At 46.6% G+C, this 22,451-nt stretch overlaps 4 protein-coding genes and 1 long non-coding RNA gene across 5 annotated transcripts; 4 read left to right on the top strand and 1 right to left on the bottom strand.

Moving 5' to 3' along the window:
• Window positions 1-71: 71 nt before the first annotated feature.
• Window positions 72-1,540, bottom strand: LOC135401677 (uncharacterized). The gene is made up of 3 exons (XR_010424880.1): window positions 1,251-1,540; window positions 275-585; window positions 72-185 (listed from the first exon to the last, which is right to left on the bottom strand). It is a non-coding gene; the product is annotated as an uncharacterized LOC135401677 (long non-coding RNA).
• Window positions 1,541-1,609: 69 nt separating this feature from the next.
• Window positions 1,610-4,704, top strand: LOC135401674 (cell division cycle protein 23 homolog). Its single transcript, XM_064634193.1, has 2 exons — window positions 1,610-2,831; window positions 3,933-4,704. Exons 1-2 carry the CDS (start codon window positions 1,654-1,656, stop codon window positions 4,471-4,473), a joined length of 1,719 nt encoding a protein of 572 aa, XP_064490263.1. The 5' UTR covers window positions 1,610-1,653; the 3' UTR covers window positions 4,474-4,704.
• Window positions 4,705-6,413: 1,709 nt separating this feature from the next.
• Window positions 6,414-8,434, top strand: LOC135401673 (heat shock protein 68-like). The gene has a single exon (XM_064634192.1). The coding sequence runs from the start codon at window positions 6,518-6,520 to the stop codon at window positions 8,360-8,362; it is 1,845 nt and encodes a 614-aa protein (XP_064490262.1). The 5' UTR covers window positions 6,414-6,517; the 3' UTR covers window positions 8,363-8,434.
• Window positions 8,435-8,557: 123 nt separating this feature from the next.
• On the top strand, window positions 8,558-13,819 carry LOC135401675 (uncharacterized). Its single transcript, XM_064634194.1, has 3 exons — window positions 8,558-9,370; window positions 9,796-9,904; window positions 10,325-13,819. The coding sequence occupies exons 1-3, from the start codon at window positions 9,090-9,092 to the stop codon at window positions 11,051-11,053; spliced, it is 1,119 nt and encodes a 372-aa protein (XP_064490264.1). The 5' UTR covers window positions 8,558-9,089; the 3' UTR covers window positions 11,054-13,819.
• An 898-nt stretch (window positions 13,820-14,717) lies between these two features.
• Window positions 14,718-22,412, top strand: LOC135401671 (uncharacterized). The gene is made up of 5 exons (XM_064634191.1): window positions 14,718-15,319; window positions 15,757-15,919; window positions 16,422-16,583; window positions 17,638-17,760; window positions 17,942-22,412. The coding sequence occupies exons 1-5, from the start codon at window positions 15,039-15,041 to the stop codon at window positions 18,239-18,241; spliced, it is 1,029 nt and encodes a 342-aa protein (XP_064490261.1). The 5' UTR covers window positions 14,718-15,038; the 3' UTR covers window positions 18,242-22,412.
• The last annotated feature ends 39 nt before the right edge of the window (window positions 22,413-22,451 follow it).

Raw genomic sequence — 22,451 nt, 5'->3', positions numbered from 1 at the left:
CTGTCAGTTTTATTATCCGTGCTCGCCTCTAGTTCTATATAGATTATCTGTATCAATAATTGTGCAACATATGGTGACCCGCAAACGTTTTATTCCACAGTACCGATGTGCCAATTAGACAGGAGCAAGGCTACGATGACGACGCTGAAACCGACCGCCTGGACGCTCGACTTCTCATCGTTAGACTGAAAGCGAACCGTATTATACCGTAAATCCATTACCGAAGCAACACGAAAGATAAAACATTAGTCTAATCTTTTCCCTCGTATCTCACCTGCTCCTGGAAGAAACGTGAACCGACGGTTCCAGTTCTGAGGCCTCGCAGCTCGTTGACACTCGACCGGTGAGCATTATCGAAAAAGACTCAGTCTTCTGAGGCTGATTAATGTGAGCGAGCGGCGTATGCGGGTAGTCGCTGTCGTCTGCTGGTATTCCTCTGGAAGGCGTCCGTGCAAGGCAGATACCCCACACGACCAAGGTTGCCAGAAACAGACGATACAACCACGTGGCCAAGCGACAAGACAGACACACCAAGAATGGCCAACATAGAGGCATCAGCAGCACCACGGGGGTCCATAGTTTTACCTGTACGGTTACAGATTCCTCAGTGAACTTGTTGCAGTGGAACTTCATTCGGACGTGACAAGGACCTCCGCGGAGGAAAGAAAAGAACTGGCTGACTGACTTGGCGATCTCTATATCCCCAACAACACAGAATGTCCTCTGGATGTACCAATGTCCTAACGAGTTCATAGGTCCGATGGACATCCCTCGGATATCCATCGGACATACGAATCCGAGTCGTACATCCAGAGGACATTCGGTGTTGTCAGGGATGTTATATATCTAGCCAGTGATGCTCCCATCCATTGAGCTCCGTGAAGAAGTGCCACCACGCTTACTTACATTCCGTGGTGGGGGGGTTGGGACCATGGGCGTACCGAGAGGTGGGCAAGGTGGTCGTGTCCCCACCCTCCCTGGAACTCCAAGGTCGCTTGTGAAAATAGTGCGCTCTTTAGTCATAGGTCGTAATGATTGTTCTCAGATGTCATTATAGGAACCTCTGAACACCCACACAGCGCGCAACGTCCGCCTATACAGAAAAATACGTGGTAAGGGGGTGGGGGTTTGCACTCTTGCTCCCCCCCGGAAGTGCTTAGCTCCCCCCCTTGTAAAAAATCCTGGGAACGCCCATGGTTGGGACCCCGTCCATCGCTACGCCCTCGGCTAGTTGTAATGATAGCACGTACGTGATCTTACGTCGCAATATTTTGGTGGTATCATTCCTTTGGTGAATTTAGGCTGTCCTCAGATCGTTTCTTCTTCCTCCTCCTCCGCTTCGTCCATAGATCGTTTATTGCAATACCGAATAGCTATAGGCGCTGCTTCTTCTCACATTCTCACACATGCGTACAAACCAGAGGCGGATCCGGCGGATCCATACCCTCGCTTCCGGATCCGCCACTGGTACAGACCAAGATTGTATACTGATTGTACAGTCGGTACAGTGTTGTACAAGCTGCAAAGCAAGGGTGAGAGTGACGGAAACTGTGCTTCGTATCAAATCCGCGATTACATATAGCGCCACCTGAGAGAAAAAACAAGCCGCTACGGCCAAGCCAAGCCTTGTTGCTGTTGCGGAACCAACCTAAGATGGCGGATATTTCGACTTGGGATTTGTGTCGCGTCAAGGGTGATTTGTGCCGATCTCGTCGTGAATGTGCCATTCGCGGACTCCGACAGAGTGCAAGATGGGCCTCGGAGCTGGCGTATGCTTTAAAAGACGTCGTCGTTCAACCAGTGACTCCAGAACCGAGCGAGGACGACGACACATACCACCTCGCCCGGTCGTATTTCGACTTGCAAGAGTACGACAGGGTGGCGCATTTCACTGAAGATGCCAAGAGCAGTAGGACCAAGTTTCTTCATTTTTATTCCAAGTACTTATCCGGTGAGAAGAAGAGGCTTGACGACGTTGTCGACCCTGTCACTGCTAGCGATCGCGGTGGAAACCCAGCGTTGAAGGATCTCCGCGTCGAACTTGAACAGCAGCACAAAGACCTCGACGGCTACTGCCTCTACCTTTACGGAGTGGTGCTCAAACGCTTACAGCTGCACAAGCTAGCTGTAGATGTGCTCACCGAAGCCGTGCATCGGGAACCGCTCCATTGGGGAGCGTGGCTCGAACTGGCTTCGCTGGTCACCGACAAAGATACGCTCGTCAGCTTACGACTTCCCGATCACTGGATGAAGAAATTCTTCATCGGTCATACTTACCTAGAACTGCAGTTGAACGAAGAGGTTCTAGAGATCTACCACCAGTTACAAAGCAACGGCTTCGAATCGAGCACCTATTTAATGGCGCAAATAGCGATAGCCTATCACAATATGAGGATAGTGGATCGTGCTATCCAAGGCTTTCAAGCGTTGCAACGCGTCGATCCTTACCGGCTGGACAACATGGACATTTACTCTAATCTCCTTTATGTCAAAGAGCTGCGCGTCGAGCTCAGCCATTTAGCCCATCACACCTGCTCCATCGATAAATACAGAGCCGAAACGTGCTGCGTCATCGGCAACTTCTATTCCCTGAGGTCTCAGCACGAGAAAGCGGTCCTGTACTTCCAACGTGCCCTGCGGCTGAATCCAAACTATTTTGCTGCCTGGACGCTCATGGGGCACGAGTACATGGAGATGAAGAACACCAATGCAGCCATTCAGGCGTATCGCCAGGCCATTGAAGTGAACAGGCGAGACTACAGGGCTTGGTACGGACTGGGACAGACGTACGAGATACTGAAAATGCCAAATTACTGCCTCTATTATTACAGGTATGGGTTTCTTGAAATTCAAATAGAGTAATGCTATATGCACGACGTCGTGCGCCAAAACCGGAAGTGACTATACGCACGACGCGCTTTTGCGCATGCGCCACCACGCGACTGTTGACGGGTTAGGTCAGTTGTTTCAAGACTGCATATAGTGCACAGACACACTGAATGGCCGGTTGATTCATTTTGCCGACCTGAGTGTTTTGAAACATGCGCCAACGTCGTAGCAGACGACACCCCATATTCAACGTCATTAATGACTGAGACCAGTCTTGGGTAAGTTACTTCTAAAAAGTAACTGAGTTGCAGTTATAGTTACTTTCTTGGTTAAGTAACTAAGTTACAGTTATAGTTACTTTCTTGGTCAAGTAACTGGTTACAGTTACAGGGACTGAGAGAAAGTAACTTAGTTACATTACAGTTACTTTTGATAAAAATGACCACGAGAGGGTGATACAATCGTCAAAAACGTACATTTATTTACATTTACTTAAGTGCGATGAAAGTATCATTGCACTTAACCAGAAGCCGTATAAGTCGATACGTGGCTCTCCCACAGGGAAAAATACGACGTGTGTACGTACGTAAAAAAGGATCGACATTTATTCGAGTAACTACTTACATTTTGCAGTTACATTCACAGAAACAGGAACTAGTTACAGTTAAAAGCTACTTTTCTGGAAATGTAACTAGTTAGCCCCAAAAGTAACTAGTTACATTTTGCAGTTACCTTCACAGAAACAGGAACTAGTTACAGTTAAAAGCTACTTTTCTGGAAATGTAACTAGTTACTGTAACTAGTTAGCCCCAAAAGTAACTAGTTACATTTTGCAGTTACATTCACAGAAACAGGAACTAGTTACAGTTAAAAGCTACTTTTCTGGAAATGTAACTAGTTACTGTAACTAGTTAGCCCCACAAGTAACTAGTTACATTTTGCAGTTACATTCACAGAAACAGGAACTAGTTACAGTTAAAAGCTACTTTTCTGGAACTGTAACTTGTTACTGTAACTAGTTAACCCCAAAAGTAACTAGTTACAGTTACAAGTTAGAAGTAACTTAGTTACTACCCAAGACTGACTGAAACTTCTCTGTGCAGGCAAGCGCAACAGCTACGTCCCAACGACTCCAGAATGATGGTCGCCCTCGGAGAAGCCTACGAGAAACTGGACAAGTTCCAGGAGGCGAAGAAGTGCTTCTGGAAAGCGCACGCCGTCGGCGACATAGAAGGAATGGCGCTCCTCAAGCTGGCCAAAGTCTACGAACGGCTCAACGAGGACGAAGAGGCGAGGGCCGCTTTTCAGGACTACATCCGCAGCGGAGACTCTCGGGGCGCGGGCGACAGGGAAGACCAGGCGCACGCCTACCTGTTTCTCGCGAGGTACTGCGTCAAGCGGAACCTTCCAGAAGAGGCGTACGAGTACGCGCACAAGTGCACAGAGTTTCCGGAAACCAAGGAGGACGCGAAGGGGCTCCTCAAGCAGCTCGCGGACACCAGGGTGTCGGACAACGGTTCCATGCAGGTGGAAATGCAGGAGGATTCTCCGGACGTTCGTCTGCCCGGCTGTCCCGGGCCGAACCACAGTGGGACCACGCCGTTCCTGTCCGACGTGTTTCAGTTTCGTACTCCGTTTAAATGATGAACGGGATTTCTAGGGCAGATTGTTGGTAGTTGTTGTTGTTCCTTTGTGCACCCTATCATGATGAACCTTATTTAAGAGTTGTCCTTTCGGAGTACTCATAATACGAGCAGTGACTGATGTACAGATGAGAGCTTATATACACATTTATGGAACGTGAGGGTTTTGTTTTGGTATATTAAAACGTGTCGCGCAGTTTAAGAACTGCAACGGAAATTTGGCTTTTCCTGCACACTTTGTTGAAGTAACTTGCCTACTCGACCTATTCGATTCCCTAGTTTACCCCCCCCCCCCTAAAGGGAGAATCCGGGACAATCCGAAACTATTATAACGTCTGCTTCCTCAATTTCGTTCTAAAATATTCGCCGGTGGTAAAAGCAAAACCTATGCAAAGTCGTACACTGGGGAATACCTGTGAGGTGAAGCCCAGTGTTGCTGGACTGCTTTTCCATGGAGGATCGCCTAATCAATCAAAAGAAAATATTCCTTTTCTAATTATCTGTACCACTTGGGGATGAGAAAGTGTATTCACTGAAATATCATACGGTACGGATTGATGTTGCACTGTGGTACCTCAACATGTTTTTGGTGCGGACTCTCCCTTTAAAGTATCAATCCATTATCAATATGTCCAGCTGTTGTGTGAGATTCCTAGGCTCCTAACTGCTGTGGTCACGCCACATCCAGCCCATTCACAGCCCTCTGATACGCAATTCGAGATCCGAGGGACCGAGGGCTCGAACCCCGCTCGCCGTAACGAAATGATTCTTCACGAAAACGAAGTGAACTGAAGCAACGTCACTTAGATTTAAAAAAAAAAAGAAAATAAAAAGTCGGATCGCTATCGCTTGAACGACGTGACGTAGTCGTTAACCACCAATCACGGCGTGCTTTCAGCGGCCGTAGTTATGGAAACGAGCCGCCATCATCCGCATGGGCAGCCACAGAGAGCCTGTGTTTTGGAATCGTCTGCGGCGATTGGCTGAAGCAGACGACATTCCACGTAGCGAAGGAGTGAGGGAATGCAATGCATTCCTTCAGAAAGCCCGTAAGAGAATGAGTGAGGTGATGAGTGGATGAGAGAGTGCTACCCGGTCGACACTCTCACTATGGTGGGCTACTCTGCACGGCCGTTCGCTACGCTGCGCTAGCTGAGAAGGCGGAACGCACGCAGCGCGTTTGATTGGGAAACTGGCCTTCCAGTGGCTTCAGGAATGGGCGAAACGATTGGCCCGTGTGGTCAGAATAGTGGCCACCGCATGCGGCCGCAGCTCCCTCCTACTAAGGTACCCGGGTTCGAATCCCGGTGCCGGCTGTGCTGTCTGGGGTTTTTCCTGGGTTTTCCTCAGACGCTTTCAGACATATGTCGGCACAGTTCCCCTAGAAGTCGGCCCAGGACGCACATTTCCCCAGGGCGTCAGTCGTGACGTTGCCCACACACGTGAGGCCGACAACGGCAAGCCCTTTCACCACCACCACCACCACCACCCTCCTACTAGGCGCGTATTTGGATAAAGTAAATACGTTTGATCGGTCTCACGGAAAACGGAAACCACACGACACCTTGCTGATATTCACATCTATTGGACGCAGAGTCTTTCTGCGACGGCCATCTGCTTGCAGAAACTGGCTTTCCTTCCCAAAGAGTACGTCTTTGCCAAAACCATATACAGTGAACCCTCGTTATTATGACCATGGTCGTTCCCGAAAATTTTGGTCATAATGCGGAATTGTCATATTAACGGGGGTGATTTACAGGGGTTTCACAGCGTTGTTCCCCAAGAGTATGGTCGTAAAACGCGTATGTCATATTATCGGGGGTCATATTAACGAGGGTTCACTGTATAGTTGTTGGTGGAAGACCGGATGTCTTTTATCAGCCACATTTTCATCTGCAGCATGGGCACAAGATGAGACACCATTGGTCCACAGACTGCGTGACGTACCAGTGAAAGACGACGTGAAGAAGGACACGCGCTGTACGTTCAACGCGAGCAGCGAACGGTGCCACGCAGTAGCCTGACATTCTGAACGGTCCCCCATCATGACGGACGACACCCCCGCCATCGGTATTGATCTTGGCACCACTTATTCTTGCGTTGGAATATTTCAGCACGGAAAGGTGGAGATTATCGCCAACGACCAGGGGAATCGAACGACGCCAAGCTATGTCGCCTTCACGGACACCGAACGACTCATCGGTGACCCTGCCAAGGCCCAGGTGGCCCTGAACCCCGAAAACACGGTGTTCGGCTCCAAACGTCTAATCGGACGGACTTTCGATGATCCAAAGATCCAGGAAGATTTGAGACATCTTCCGTTCACCGTCGTCAATGACAACAATCAACCCAAGATCAAGGTAACCTACAAGGGCGAAGAGAAGGTGTTTAACCCCGAAGAGATTTCTGCTATGATCCTGACGAAGATGAGAGAGGTAGCCGAGGCGTACTTAGGGCAGAAGATAACCTTGGCCTGCGTTACAGTTCCGGCTTATTTCAACGACTCCCAAAGGCAGGCGACGAAAGATGCTGCCACTATCGCCGGCCTGCACGTTCCAAAGATCCTCAACGAACCCACGGCCGCTGCTTTGGCGTATGGTCTCGACAAAATCACGGCCGGTGAAAAGAACGTCCTTATCTTTGACCTGGGAGGAGGAACCTTCGACGTCTCCCTGTTGACCATCAAGGATTCTCAAACATTCGATGTGCTGGCCACAGCTGGAGACACGCACTTAGGAGGTGAGGACTTTGACAGCAGGCTAGTTGACTATTTCCTGGAAGAAATCAAGAGGAAGTTCAAGGCAGATATCGGTGACAAACCGAGGGCAGTGCGACGGTTGAGGACTGCCGCTGAGAGAGCCAAGCGAATCTTATCCAGCACTGCCGAGACCAGCATAGAGATCGACGCTCTGTTCGATGGAAATGATTTCTACACAAAGATTACTCGTGCGCGTTTCGAAGATCTGTGCCTGGACCTTTTCAAGAGTACGTTGAGCCCCGTCGAGAGGGTGCTAGAAGATGCCAAGCTGGAAAAAGCCAAAATTGACGACGTAGTGCTTGTCGGCGGTTCCAGTCGTATTCCGAGAATACAGAAAATGATCCGGGAGTTCTTTAACGACAAGGAACTTTGCCAGAACATCAACCCGGATGAAGCTATTGCCTACGGAGCTGCTGTCAGTGCAGCTGTAACTGCCGGTGACAAAGACGACAAGATTAAAGATGTGAAACTTCTTGACGTTGCTCCACTGTCCCTCGGTATCGAGACTGCCGGAGGGGTCATGACAAAGATTATTGGTCGTAACACCAAGGTTCCGTGTAAGACTTCCAAGCCTTTCACCACTTATTCGGACAACCAGACTGGCGTCACCATTCAGGTGTATGAAGGCGAAAGGACCATGACCAAGGACAACCACCATCTAGGACGCTTCGAGCTCACGGGCATCCCGCCTGCTCCTCGTGGAGTGCCCAAGATTGAAGTCACGTTTGAGATCGACATGAACGGCATAATGAACGTCTCGGCCCGAGATGAGAGTACGGGGCACGCGCAGTCCATCTGCATAACCAACGAGAAGGGCAGGTTATCCGACGCAGAGATTGACCGCATGCTGAAGGAGGCGGAGAAGTACAGACTAGAAGATATCGCTCAACGAGAGAAGGTTGCAGCCAAGAACTCCTTGCAGAGCTACGCGTTCAGCGTTCAACAAGCCATTAAGGAAGTCATCAGCGACAAGATAAGCGCTGAAGAGAAAGAGAAGGTGCTGAAGTGCTGTCAGGAAGCGAACCGCTGGCTTGACGACAACATGGAAGCTCCCGCGCATGACGTGCAGGCTAAGCTCAAAGAGGTACAAGAAGTCTGTTCCCCGCTCATGATAAAGATGCACATGGGCTAATATGGTGTTGAATGTAGTAGAAAAATTGCTCAGTGTAGGCGGTAGCTAAAGAATTAAAGGAATTGGATGTAATCCAAATTTGGAGTGATTTTTTTACTCAAGGGTTAGTTTCTCCTCAAAGCTTCGGAGCGAAGGGTGAAGCAAGCTTTACAGGAGTACTTTTTTTCCGGCGTTTCGCGATTCTGGGCTCTTCTTGTCGGGGACAGTGTTTGGGGCATTGCCAGGACAGTCTCCTGTGGAGTGGAAGCTGTCAGTCATCTTCGAAATATCGTTCGCTGCGAGGTCGCTATATTCTACTTCCGCCTTCCATACTTCCGCGGCAGTTTCAAAGTTTTTTATGGTCGTAGGTATCTCCCATCTGGTAAAACGAGCGATCTGCTTACGCGGGTTTTTGAATGGGGGAAAACGCGATGTATCCATCGTTTTGTTTTGGCCCTTGAACTTGCAGCGTTTCAATGACAAAATCGGAGTGATTGCGCGTGCACATTAGAGACCGAAGCTGCGAAAAACAGAAGCGCCCGCTTAATTACGCTAACGCTTGGGCTGTAATGACGTACGCTGTTAGCAGAATTCGAGCCAACCCTTTCATTGGCTTGTCCTTACACAGCGACGTCACGTGACGCGCTGCACGTGATGCGATCCACCAATGAGCCCGCGGCAACAGTCGGAACGCGCGGCGAAGAGGGGGTGAAAGCGGCGGTGTTGACGCCATGGACTTTACGTGAAAATGGCTGCCGACGTCACTTTCAGCATCGGCGAGGAGTTCGCATCTTTTACGGAGCTCCATCGACGCATCCAGCTTTTCCAGCAGAAGAATTCCGTCCAACTGTACATCCGGAGCTCGCGGAAGATACAAGCTGCTCAGGTGCGATCGACCGACGGCTACAACCCGGAACTGAAGTTTGCAGAAATTTACTATGCCTGTGTTCGGGGTGGGCGCAAATTCCAGTCGAGAGGAAATCCTTCGGCGTCGGTGGCCAGACACTACGGAAGAGCCGAAGTGTCCAGGTAGGGAATTTAAAATCGGTTCCACGAGTGTTTTTCGTATTGCATCCTCTCCGCGGTCGTCTGCTATTCTCTGATGCTCGCTCTAGCTTTTCTGCATCTCTTTCCAACCGGGGCATCGTATCGAGTTACACGTGATGCCAAAATGATACCTCCTATTCATTCGCGCTTAACGATATTTCGAGTGTGGTAAATTATGAGCGATAAAATGCGCTTTCTTTTGTTTACATGCGACGAGAGTGCGTTCGTTCAGTGGCGTACATATACTCGTTGATTCGCCAAGATATTTCGCGGTGTTTACATCGTAACTAGAGTCCCTGCACCATATATGGAGCCTCGTTAACACAAGATGACTCATCGCGGCTTGTTTACGTTGATGTGTTCGTATCTGTGTAAGTGTATTATTATTGTTTTCATGTCGCTTTCAGTTCGAGGCAGATCAACTGCCCTTTCCACATAAAGATCCGGTGCACGAGAGATGGGCAGAAACTTTATATCAAGGACTTCAACTCCGTGCATAACCATGGGACGACAGAGGTGATTTCCTTTTGCAATATTTTCAACGGATAATGCGGCGGTCGTTTCGTATTGTGTACGTGATATTGCGCATATCTTGTCAAGCATATACCCGCTCTAGCGGTATATGATAAAAAAAAAAGCTTCATCGAGAACATCTTGGAGGCCCGGTTATTTCCATGCACTCTCCACTTCTCCAGATTTTTAATTAAAGAGAAATTTTCGTTTCCAAAATCCGATTGGATTTCGCACGATCAAAGACAATATAATGTAATGCTCCTGATAGAAACGCATATTTTTTTGTCGCCCACATAATTTTGACTATTCAATCGCGATGGAAGACACTGCACAATAGTTGCACATTATGACATGGTTGATGTAATCTGGTAGGCTGTGATGCAGATTATATAGCACCAACAAGTTCTGAACCTCCCTTTGCAGCAAGACGCTGTCGTATGCCGCAGTCGCACGCGTCAGTACTGGCCCACGGAAAAACCTTCGAGCCCCCCTCCCTGTCAGCCGTCGCCCCTGGCGCCCAAGACCAAGACTCTCGTCACGGCTCTCGTTCCCAACAAGGACGGGACGGGACGCCAGCTCTCCTTACCCATCCTCTCCGAACACCTTCTACCGAAGGACCCAGTACTGTTCCAGCTGCTCAGTTCTCCTCAAACTCCGCTCTCTTTCCAAAACCTCTTCCTAGTGCCAAAGAACTCAAACGTAGTGACACCATCCACCGTCGTCGTACAGAGCTCCACGCCTCCGGACCTGAAGGACGACCAGTCCGACAGCATTCCCGACGTCAGCGACTCCCTCCTGGAGCCCGAGTGCATCTTGCAGTGCGACGAAGACAAATGTGTCGTCCCTTGCGACGAGTCCAAGGGCGACGGGAAAAACGGGGTCATCATCGAAAGCATCAACTCTGTGCTCAACGGGAAGGAAAGTCCGTCGAGGAGGGGGCTCAAAGGGACGGCGGCAGGCGCGGATCGGTTTTTAGTGACCCAGGCCGACCTGCAGGAACTGATGAGGTTCTGCAGTCGATGCGGCAGCAAAGCGGACATCCGAAGCGATCGGGACGCCAGGACGGGGACGCTGACGATCAAGTACGAGTGCGCGGAGGGACACCAGGTGGAGCGCAAGTTTGAGAAAGCTCAACATGCTGCGACGACTTGAGGAAGACGATCTCGGGGACACTGTGTGCAGAGACGATACTCCCCGCCTTTTTGCGGGACTTTGTTTAGCGCGGATCCGTTGTAGCGCATAATTTTTGTCACGACGATCCCGAACTCCTCGCGCCGACGTTGGGACGTTTTACGACGTGGCTGGGGGGTAAACGTCCGAGGTGTTCATTTTTATGTCGAACCGCGCTGCAACCTGGTGGCGTTTTAAGGCGGCGCAAGACTCGAGAATGGGGACAGCGTGATTTCTCGGTTCTCATAGAACACGATGATCTTGGCACGACTCGCCGAGTCTACAGGTTTTCCCGCCGATTTTAATCCAAGCGCCATCGAAATTAATCTATGTGCCAGGCAAACTTTATGGGGCATGGATTAGTTTAGCTGGCACACGGATTAAAATCGCCGGGAAAGCCCGTAGACGACACTCGAGTTTAGACACCCAACGGCAGGTCCTTTCTAAGTCATTGTCGCTCGAACGTGACCAATCCTAGTGAACTATCGTCATTTACAGTACTACCCTGTCACTGTATAGCTCGTGTTCTAGTCACTGGATGACTGCGTCGTCGTCATCACTGACGTGCTGTTTACCGATTTTGTTCCTGCGGCATTTTAGTTCTACAGGTAACCGTTCATTGAAGTGCAGCTGTAGTAGTTATCGTGAAGTCATGCAGAGTTTTTATGGGAGAGTTACAGAAAGTCGTATGCAAGGAAATTTTTATCTCAGTTTTTTTTTTTTTTTCATGTAGTAGTCGATCAGTTAATTGTTACCGCCATCAATTAGTAGATTAATGAATTCACAGTTCAGGCATAGAGACCTAATAATGGATTCTGCAACTCTCATAAGGATGCAAAAAACCTTCAGGATTATAATTTTCCTGGATATGTGTCCCCTGGAGTTATCTCAGTGCGAGACTTACTAATGTCTACTGGAGTCCCTAAATCTAAGTCTAATCCGTTCGTCAGTAGTCATGTGGACTGACGTAGAGGCAGACCAGAAGATTAGTTATATTTGTTTTGTGAAATTTATTTTCAGATTCTGTATTCCTGTATGATAGATTTGAAAAGTGAAATCACGTAGTGGTCGCTCATGTAAAAGATAACGCTATCTAAACCTATCCTACGCCGATACGTGATAGCGTTTTTGACAGTCAACACATTCAGAAGCGTTAGGGTTTGAATCTCTCATCTTGTAATTATTTATACGGTTAATTTTACTTCAAAGTATTAGCGTTGTGTTCTGTCTGTGTGGTCCTATACACCTGTTTTCTATTTATAATCTGCTGTTGTGTGATATGTGTTTGGTTGCAATATTCCTTTAAAAACAACAAAACCGCCTTCGTACTTCCTATGACTTATACTTGATCTTACAACATCTGCTATGTGGGATGGACCTGATCTTCTTTTCCCCATAATCTTTCAGAAGTGTGAAAATGTTTTTTTTAAATAAGACAACCCTACATAATCACCCGACTGTTTTATCGTTTTCAAAGGAATAATATCAACCAGCCCAATTTTTAACCTAGTTTGGTGGCAATATTTTAATGACCTGAGGTATACTCCCATTCTACAATTCAGAAGCTACGGAGTTTTATGAGAGCCAGTTACAGATTACGTGAAATCTCCTCAGCCAGCACGTGTGCATTTTGGACATGTGTCCTCTAGTCCAGACAACAAGGACAGTGTGTTCCAAGTTTTCACATTTTCTATCGGTCTAAATCACGCAGATCTTATTTCGTCAACTAATGGAAAGTACTCAATTTTTCGCAGGCAATCGGATGTGGCTTGCGGATGTCACAGTACAAGCAGCTTGAGTATGTGTCAGTACGAGATATCAGTTTATAAACTTTTTTTTACTGTTCCATAGTCATTAAGGTCTCAAAATGTGCCAAGTAGTCTTGTGATATGTAACTATATATTGGTTTATCAGAGCGTAATAGTATTCAAATCGTTAAATACCAGCATGCAACAAGAAAGAACTACAGGTTTTCCCGGCGATTTTAATCCAAGCGCCATCAAAATTAATCCACGTACCATGCAAACTTTATGGGGCATGGATTAATTTAGCTGGCACTTGGACTAAAATCGCCGGTAAAACCTGTAGTAGAGCTTGGGAGTAGTACATGCTCGAAAGAACTGGGGACAAATGGTTTGGGATAACTATTTGCAACGGGCATAATGGTTGGATTAATTATTGGATTGACCCAAGCTAAGGAAACGCTGTCATGTACTTTCTTATGATGCTTCCAGTCAAAATATTTTATTTACACCCGCAGCCAGTTATTTATAATTGAATTTTATGGCCAGCGTTTTTGCTGCTGTAACATGACCGCCAGTAACGTCCTGTAACTGTCCTGCCAAGCATGCATTGTGTCAGCGTGAAACTGAAACCAGATGTTTGTTTTTCTTGTTCATCAAAAAGGCTAGGAAGTTCTGCTGGATGAAAATTTGGCACATCGCCAACAGTTCCACTTTGAAAATTAGTGGACAGCTCTAGACCAATGTCTCAGTTGTCTCTTGATGTAAACTCCCAATTATTACTATTATTATTATTATCTAGACCAATGCGCTCCTCTGTTCTGGCTCTGCATGTTGGGACAACCAACTGCAACAGGTACCAGTAAATTATGTGTGTGCATTGACATCCTGTGATAATATTCCAGCCTGGGAAATTGCCATGTGCATCACCTGAGTCATTTATTTATTGAATTTTTTTTGTGCGTGTGAATGTATTCAAATAAAACCTTAGTTTGTTCTATGTTTACTGCGAGGTAATGTGTGAAATTTTCTGCCATGGATCCAAGCTGATGAACCTCCAGCCAAATGGTTGACGACCTCCGCAGCACTCCTAGAGTGCTCCTCCTCCCAAGACCCAGCCAAAGACCTTATCTCTCCTCCAAATTGTCTCATATGTTGTCGCAATTTGCACAGGATTTGCATCCTAGGGGTGGTGTGTGTGTGTGGGGGGGGGGGGGGGGGGGGGGAACCCCCCTTCCCCAAAACCGCGGATCTGGATCCGTCACTGTCTCCCCCCCCCCCCCCCCCGGGATGAAAATACTGGGTGACATATGGCAGACATTGCAAGCGCAAGGGTATGTACTCTCAACAGGGATTTTCTGACACCTCCCAAAAAAAAGGGGGGTGGTAGTTACATTGTAACAGTAGTACAGAGAAAAAAAAAGTGAGGGGATGTTGCTAAACACTTGGGAGGGGGGGGGGGGGCGGGTATGGATAAAGCACTGTGTATACCTAAGGTGAAGTTTTTGAGGTTTATATTCACGTTTTTGAGACCCAAAATGGGGGAATTTGAGGTCTGGTGGCGCTGCCTCCGTGTTTCTGCCCACGCTCAAGGTTTTTGCGAAACACCATCCCAGATCAGTGCCTGTCCTGCCGATCCTGCGAATGAACCCAGGATCGCGCGGGTTCTAACACGGCTGACGCTGCCGACGCTGGTGTGCGCATGCCATATGATTTCTATAGTGCATGCGTTGGAGTGGTGTGCCTCCATGACGAAAATAAAATGGAACAGAAAACAATGCGGCTTCAGCTACCCACGCAACGGAAAATAACTTCATATTCATTCTGCGGCTTCATTATGCAGTTTTTCAACAGAGTCATCGGGGCAGGCAAACGCGTCCTTGTAGAAAACGCGCCTGGCAACATCAAACATCCGCCATTTTTGTTTGAAATCTTTTGACAGGTTGTGCGTGATGCACGAAAACAATAACAAACCACGCAGTGGGATGAAAACTCGGTATCATCTTGAAATCACCATGCGTATCATCCGAAAAGTGGGCTAAGCTAGTTGAACGCTGTGAAACAATACCCTTAACGGAGACGCTATGTTTCGTAGCTACGCATTCAACACTACACTTGTAGCTCGTGTATGGTAATATTTGTTCACACGGTAAGAGAAACCATACACATGACAGTCCGTGAACGCTGTCAAGGTGTTCAAGCTCTGTGTGATCCATTCAAGTACGATGGAGGCCGACGGAGGGCTCCGTGTGGACACTTCCAGCATCTTCCTCGACGTTTTCGGAACTCGAAGCGAATTTTCCACATTCGAAGAGTTCAGTGGTTTGTTTGTAAAGTTCGAGAAGAAATCCAGGTACATATTCCGTGTGAAAAATTCCAGCAGCGTGGAAGCAGAAAACAGACGACGAAAGGACAAGATTGACAGCGCTATCAAATACTCGGGACTTGTCTTGTGTTGTGTCAACTGCGGGGACGCCAACAAGACACTCAAGAAACTGCAAGAAGGGTAAGACCTACCTTTTCTCGTCCTTTCCTTCGCAATATTTGTTTGGTAAGGTGGCCAAATACGGGCGGAAAAGCAGAAGACACCGAACGACCCACGTCCGTTAGACTTTGTAGTCCCGTAACAACGGAAAGTTTGACGGAAACTGTTACCGGTTGGGGGGTCTTGGTTATATTATAACGAGGGTGTACGTCAAACTCCTTTACAACGAAACTCCGGGGACAGCAAAAAAAAAATTCGCAGTAAAGGTATATTCGTTAAAAAGGATGTCCATTATTGGACCTATAGGGCTCCAGCGGGACCGCAAAAAAATTTGCTGTAGTGGTATTTTCGTTAAAAAGGTGTTCGCTATAAAGGAGTTTGATTGTACTATACAAGTGGATGCGGGGAAGCCGGTTCCCCTGGTGTAAGCTCACGATGGCTGTCTCTCTGTTCAACAGGGACGCGAGACAACTCTGCGATGCTCACATCTACTTGAGATATCGTTCATCGTCGCGCAAGCTGGCCATCATATCATCTTCATTTGTGCATAATCATCCTATGCAGCAAGGAACTGGCTGCTTCCATAGAAAACGGTCTGTGACTGAACGCATTGGGAAACCTGTAAGTATGCATTCCACAATGTACCTGTGTTTCCACAGAACACTTGCGGGTTCGGATAAAGCACGAATAATCATTAAGGGTCAATTGTGGATAGACTTGTTCGCTAAGGCAGCAAATTGGCCCAGGTTTTATCTGCACCGCACAGAGCTTCGTATGCTGGAAGGTAATTGTTCCGAGGCTGGAACAAACAGAGAGACGTACGTTCCACCTGGCAACCTGGGTATCCCCCTTTTCCAGAAAATGAACATTGGGGATGTGTTCCTGAATTTTTTTTAAAGCCCTGTTTGGTACTTACAAATAACGAACCAAATCTCTAGCATTGCGAGAATAAGTTGATGCAAAATAAGATTGCACCATGCAGTTTCATCCTGACACATCACACGTGCATTCTGACGTTTGCTTTTAGGGACCATGCAGATGGTATGGACGAAGTGAGCCAGCGTGGTGCTCTTAATCAATGGGCCGGACAATCGATGTGTTTTTTTTGCACGTTTCCTTTCAGCGCGACGGACGTCGCAAATTCGTCAAGACAGCTGACAACACTGTTAATCCCCTGCCTTTACTTCGAGACGGGTCGGATTGTTTCCCGAGGCCTCCGAGCGAACTCACCATCACTCCTCTGGGGAACTGCAACAGCGCAAGGGTGCCGTTAATCCCTCCTCAGGTATACTTCCGCTGCACGTCTTTATGCCGTGCATTTTTAGTGTCGGTTATCGCGGATGTACTTCCCAGTAGGGGCTTTTAAAAAAAAAGGAAAACCAGTGCTAAGGACAAAAAAAAACTGGGCAGTCAGTGAAACCTTTGTGATTGGATGTGAGCGCGGGTGCAGGTGTACCCGCACGGTTTTGTGATTTGGGGGGGGGGGAATAGTATTGCTGCTGGTTGCGGGTAAAATACGGATGCACCCATCCGCGGGTAGTACAGGTAAACCCAGCATTACCTGACCCACTAAACTAACCTTTCGCCGCTCTAACTTACTCATTGAGTTTGGCATTTTCCCCAGTTTTTTATCGAGAAAAACCACCTGCAAAGGTGAACTTTTTCACGTATCTCATGGTCATTTCACCTTTCACTAGAGCGCCTCCGGCTTTTACTTAAACGGCTGACAAGTTCAACGTCGAACGTTAAGCGAAACAGCACGCGCTCGTCGAAATTCCTCCCGTTTCTTTGAAGTCAACTGCGGCGACACACCAGCTGATCGTCTCACAATATCGTGGTCAGGTTAAACCAGCTGTCATCGTGTCATCTTCCCATGCGGACTATCGAAACATAACTTGACCGCAAGTACCGCTTCAGAACTAACCGCCATTACGGATGTCACATCAGTGATCGTCGAGTGTCGTATAATATACGAGAAAAATAATTTCCAACACTTCCGTTTTCGGTTCAGTACGCGACTCACTGTCACTTGTTCGCATTATTTAATTTTTAAACACTGTCATCAATTTTTTTTTTAAAAGTCTGTTGTCCGTATCGTTGCTCTTTTCATGGCGTATTTAGGGCACTCAGCAATGTCCTCCCCGACGACCGAAATATTAGGGTCCCCGGGGATGGGGAAATATTAATCCACGGACCAATCACCGTTGGCGTAGCTCATAATCATACTAGTCTCTGGACAACGAACTAATTTTGACCAAATCTGCTACAAAGTGTTTCAATGAAGCAATTGTTGATGGAGCCACAATGTCAGAGTGCCTTTTTTTTTCCCCCCCACTCAGATCGACGCGCAAAAAAAAGGAGGGCTGTCGTCACCCCCGGTGACCTGTATGGGTAACAACCCCCCAGCTCGGGGTCAGGTCCACGTCTCTCCGCCGAACGAAGCGGGTGATATAAAAGAAGAGGTAGGCCTAACAGATATTGTTACGTTGAATGGTGAGATCTTGGTGATGATTTAAAGGGACAGTCGCGTCCGGAAAACCCGTCCGTGAAACCGGTGCCGCTGCGTTCGGCGTTGACCGACAAATATACGTGGCTCCTAATATCTTCAACCGTCCACGTCTTTTTCCTTTTTTCCCCCACTAGGTGGATGAGCACCCAAACATGCTGGAACCGGAGTGCATACTCCAGTGCTACGAGGACGATGCAAGCGAACACGCCACGGACTTGTCTCTCAAGCCCAAGCACAACGAACCGCCGTCGAACGGTGGTCTCGAGGTGGACATGGAATACGTGGTCACGTGGAAAGAGCTGGAACCCCTGTTCCGCTTCTGCAGCCGCTGCGGATCGCCCGTGGAACGAACGCGGTACTCCCTGCACGGGGTACTCAGTGTGTCGGCCATTTGCAGCAAAGGCCACGGGGTCTTTTGGACTTCCAAGGTGTGAGGATTCCCAGTCTGACGTGGGGAGTGTAAAGCACTCAGTTGGGCTTGGATATTCCGTGTCCTTCTTTTTTTTATTATCGTGCTTTCAGTTTAGAAAGTAAATGCAATTGTAGCTTGCTTCTGCACAGTGCAGTTACATACTCAGTATAGTGCCTGATACTCATCATCAGAGTCCCTAGCCTTCCGCGGTGGCAAATCAACGTATATCCGCAGATTGGATTTACGAATCCGCGGGATTCCGTAGATAAGGAAAAGCAAAAACAAAAAAATGTTGCAACATTCACCCCAAGATAGCTTACCGACTAGTCCCACACGCTTTCCCAGCCTTTCGTAACTTTTCAGTGAAAAAAAAAAAAAAAAACTCAACCCCGACAATTTCTTTTCTCCGGGTGTTCCTGTCGTTAAATTTTCTGTCGCGGCATGCTCGGCCATGCAGGCGTCCAGTATCAGTCGCGATTGATCTTGGTTTTAATCCAAGAAAATGTCTCGGATAGATTGAAATCCTTACATATTCTGTAATACATCTAATATTCTGCAAAAAACACACGATCCTGAGGAAAACATGAGGCTCTGCAAGACGTGGCCAATTCCACGAAATTTCGCAGAAAGCTAGGGGCTCTGCTCATTATAGTGTTTGAAATGAGATTGAAAATTTTGAGTTGTGTCAGTTCTTCCATGCAAACAAGACATTGTACACACGTGTGTTAGGGTCTCACCCGTACCTTGAAACAGAGAATTATGAAGAAAATTTGCTGAAATATTGCCGATCAATAAGCTGCACCAGTTGAAAAATCGTCTGGCATTTTGGGCAAGGACTGCAAATATTTTCCAGCTATTCTCACCAGACGTACCCACGGACGAGTGGTTCCATTTAATACGCGTAAAATGTTGTGTTTTCCCCTGTGTAATCGCTGCATCCCTTGCGTTCACCTAAAAAAAACAAAAAAAAACAACCGTTGCCATGGTACTATTTGAGTTGAGCTGAGAATAGCACATTCTAATGCACGTTGTTGGGAGCGAAATAACCATTTCTGCACTCCCTGCAGCCTTAAGAGGACCTTCAAAGTACTGAAATGCAAAATTTGAGTAGACTGATATCTCAGCACCTGCAGCCAAGAAAAAGAAATCGAAGTTGTCTCTGAATTGTTGTTTAGAGTACTCCCTGATTTTTACCTGTTGGATGAAGTTAAAAAAAAAAAAAAAGACTGAACCCAAAGATCGCAGCTCAGTCACACATTTCGAGTGGATACATATTTCTTTTTGTACAGTAAACAACAACAACAACAACAAAGAAGAGTAGTTATGGTAATTTTACCTTAGCCTGCTCATATAGGTTGTTCTTAGGTACATGAGCTTTACTAGTTCAAAGAATCTGCATCCCAATGAAAGCAGTAGAAGATAAGCACGCACACATGATTTTGATATGATTTCACGAATGATACGTTACGGTTAAGAAATGCTACACATATTAATCAAGCATTCTAGTGCTCCCTACGATATTTCCACATTTAAAGTTCCAGCATTTCAAAATTTCAATTACATCACAAAATCTTATTTTGTGGACAGGGTGCCTTAGGACATTCAGTAAATATGCAACAATCGGCGACGGGATGGCATTATACAGGGTGCTCTTCTTAATTGCACTAGATAAAAAGATAATAATAATTGCGTGCAATTTTGTCGTTAGCTTACGTGACTTGGTGGCCATTAGGAATAAGGTTGCTTGTGTAGCGAGGTGGCTAATTAACAGATATTTTCATTAGCTTTTTAATTAGATGCTTTCATGGAAATATGATATGTAGTAGAATTGGAGGCAGTCATCATTTGAAAAACGTCTGTTTCTTTAAAGTCCTGAAACGTGTGCGCACATTGAGATATCCAGTGCCAAGTTTTGCTATGCAAATGAGCCGAAACTGTAGGAAAGCGCGCCTGAGCCACAAGGAGAGCAGCGTTCATTCCACGTCCTTTGTTTGCGCCCCAGAGAAGCTTATAGGCCTAGGTTGAACCTTTTCCCGCGCCTGTGATGTGTGCGATTTCAGTTTCAGCTCGTTTGCATAGCAAAATTTGGCAACGGATATTTCGTGTGTGCACATATCAGCATCTTAAAGAAACAGAGTCGCTTTAAATAATGACTGCCTCCAACTTTGCTACCTCGCATCTAATTAAAAAAAGCTAATTAAAGTATCTCGGTTAATTAGCCATCCCACTACACAAGCAACCTTATGCCTAATGGCTGCCAAGTCATGTAAGCTAATGACAAAATTGGAAGTGTTTTTTATGTGCAATTCTTCTATTTTTGAAAATTTGGTGCAGCTAAAGAAAAAAAAAGAAAGCCATCAACCGAAATGCGACCCAAACTTCATTCGCTTTCGCTTTGCTAGGACAAATGTTTGAACAAAGTGCTAGACAATACGCTGTGTTCCTCTAGTTTTAAATTGTTTTGAAGTGTAGCACAAAATGCATTGTTGTACATGCCCGATGTGCTATGTTACATGTGCCAATATGTGTAGTGACCCTGTATCGCTTCAGGTACATTCCTAAGCAGGATGCTTTGGGATCAGAGCACAATTTTTCTATTTTTCAAACTTGTGTAATGTAGATAGGTTTTGCAAAAGCTAGCAAACATTGTTCCGCAACTGCAAGTCTGTTTCTAATGCTCAACACAATTTACAGACACTTTCAAGGTAGTTTTCGTGAAAGCGACAGTCTGCGCACAAATGAGCTAAACAAACGCTGCTGTCTCATCCTGAATTTGTAGCCAATTATACATAATTGAGTTTTACAGCCAGCACTTTCACTGCTGAGACATCGCCGTAAGTAATATCTGGTCTCTGTCGTGCCAAGCAATGGAGGCGTCAACTGGCAGAACTCGATTAGATTTTGCTGTGGCTGGATGAAATTTTGAATTTGGCATCTACACGTAACTCGAATGTATGTCCCCGTTTCCTGTGACAGAACGCTTACAAATGTCACGACCTTTAAGTGAAATGTACCTGCGCAAGTTCAACGATCTATGCAGATAACACGTGAGGCAGGCACGTGAACCCCACACGCTTACGTGTTACTGTAAATACTCTTATCCAGTGTGGGATTATGTCGCGCGTTTCGATTCACTTTAGTTTCACCAAGTCGCCAAGCGGATACTCACGTGCACGCACGCCATCTAGATGTCATTTATCTCTGCACCTTTTAGCTGAACAACTGAACAAACAAAGGAATAGTTTGTGAGACACAGTCACACCCTCACCAGTGTCTCGGGTCGTAGTGAAAGAGTTTCTGACTGTGGTACCTTCCACTGTTTCTCTTAATTGGAGCACCTCAGTACGTGCATTTGCTTGCCACCAATGCAAGCGTAACAAAGGCTTTGCGAATCATCGTATGTTCACTTCGAATCGAATAGAGGACACAAATTAGATACAAGCGGTGCCAATTAGTTGTTAATATAATTAAGCGACGATATTTAATCGTCAGTGTCGACTCGTTGCTAAATCAGTGACGGTAGGAGGTGAGCAAAATGCGACGTTGAGATGAGATGTAAATTTTGAACACGAATGCTGTTGTTGCTGTCGACGTACACATAGGTTAGTGTCCCAAAGTCTTCCTGTTGGAGTTAACTACAGCGGATGTTGCTGTTGAAGCTCAAAGCCGAAAAACAAACATTGTGAGGCAACAAAACGAGGCAAGCCACTTCCATTTGCGCCCCTGAATGTACAAATTGAAGAACGGCCTGTAACAAGGCCAGAATAATGGGCATTATTTACACACATTGTTGTTGTTTTTTGAGATTCGTTACGTTAATCACCCTTCATTCTCTGTTGATTCAGTGTGAATAACTCATCTTTCATATTTCGTTTCCTCGTAACCTCATTATAGTAGTTGTTGCACATTTTATGAATTTGCACCCCCACCCCATTTTGATACCAATTGTATTTTACGATACATATACACAACACCTTGTACACTCCGTTACTACGATACCATGTAAGTGTCATTAGGTTGCGAAGACACGAAATAGTTATAGTAGACCCACAGCTGCTGACTTCGCCAAATGATGTTTATAGAGACCGATTACTATGTATATCTAGTATGAAATACTCCATTTTTTTTGTTACAGTGGTATTGTACCACGTAAACCATGCAAATGCAATAAAGAATCTCGTGTTTCTTTTCCACCATGACTTCAGGTGTGAGTGAATTGAGTTTCACAGTGT

The sequence above is a fragment of the Ornithodoros turicata genome, chromosome 7, assembly GCF_037126465.1.
Source record: "Ornithodoros turicata isolate Travis chromosome 7, ASM3712646v1, whole genome shotgun sequence".
In the NCBI taxonomy this organism is placed as follows: Eukaryota; Metazoa; Arthropoda; class Arachnida; order Ixodida; family Argasidae; genus Ornithodoros; species Ornithodoros turicata.
The sequence above is the reverse complement of the archived record's forward strand: the minus strand, read 5'-3'. Positions and strand labels throughout refer to the sequence as shown.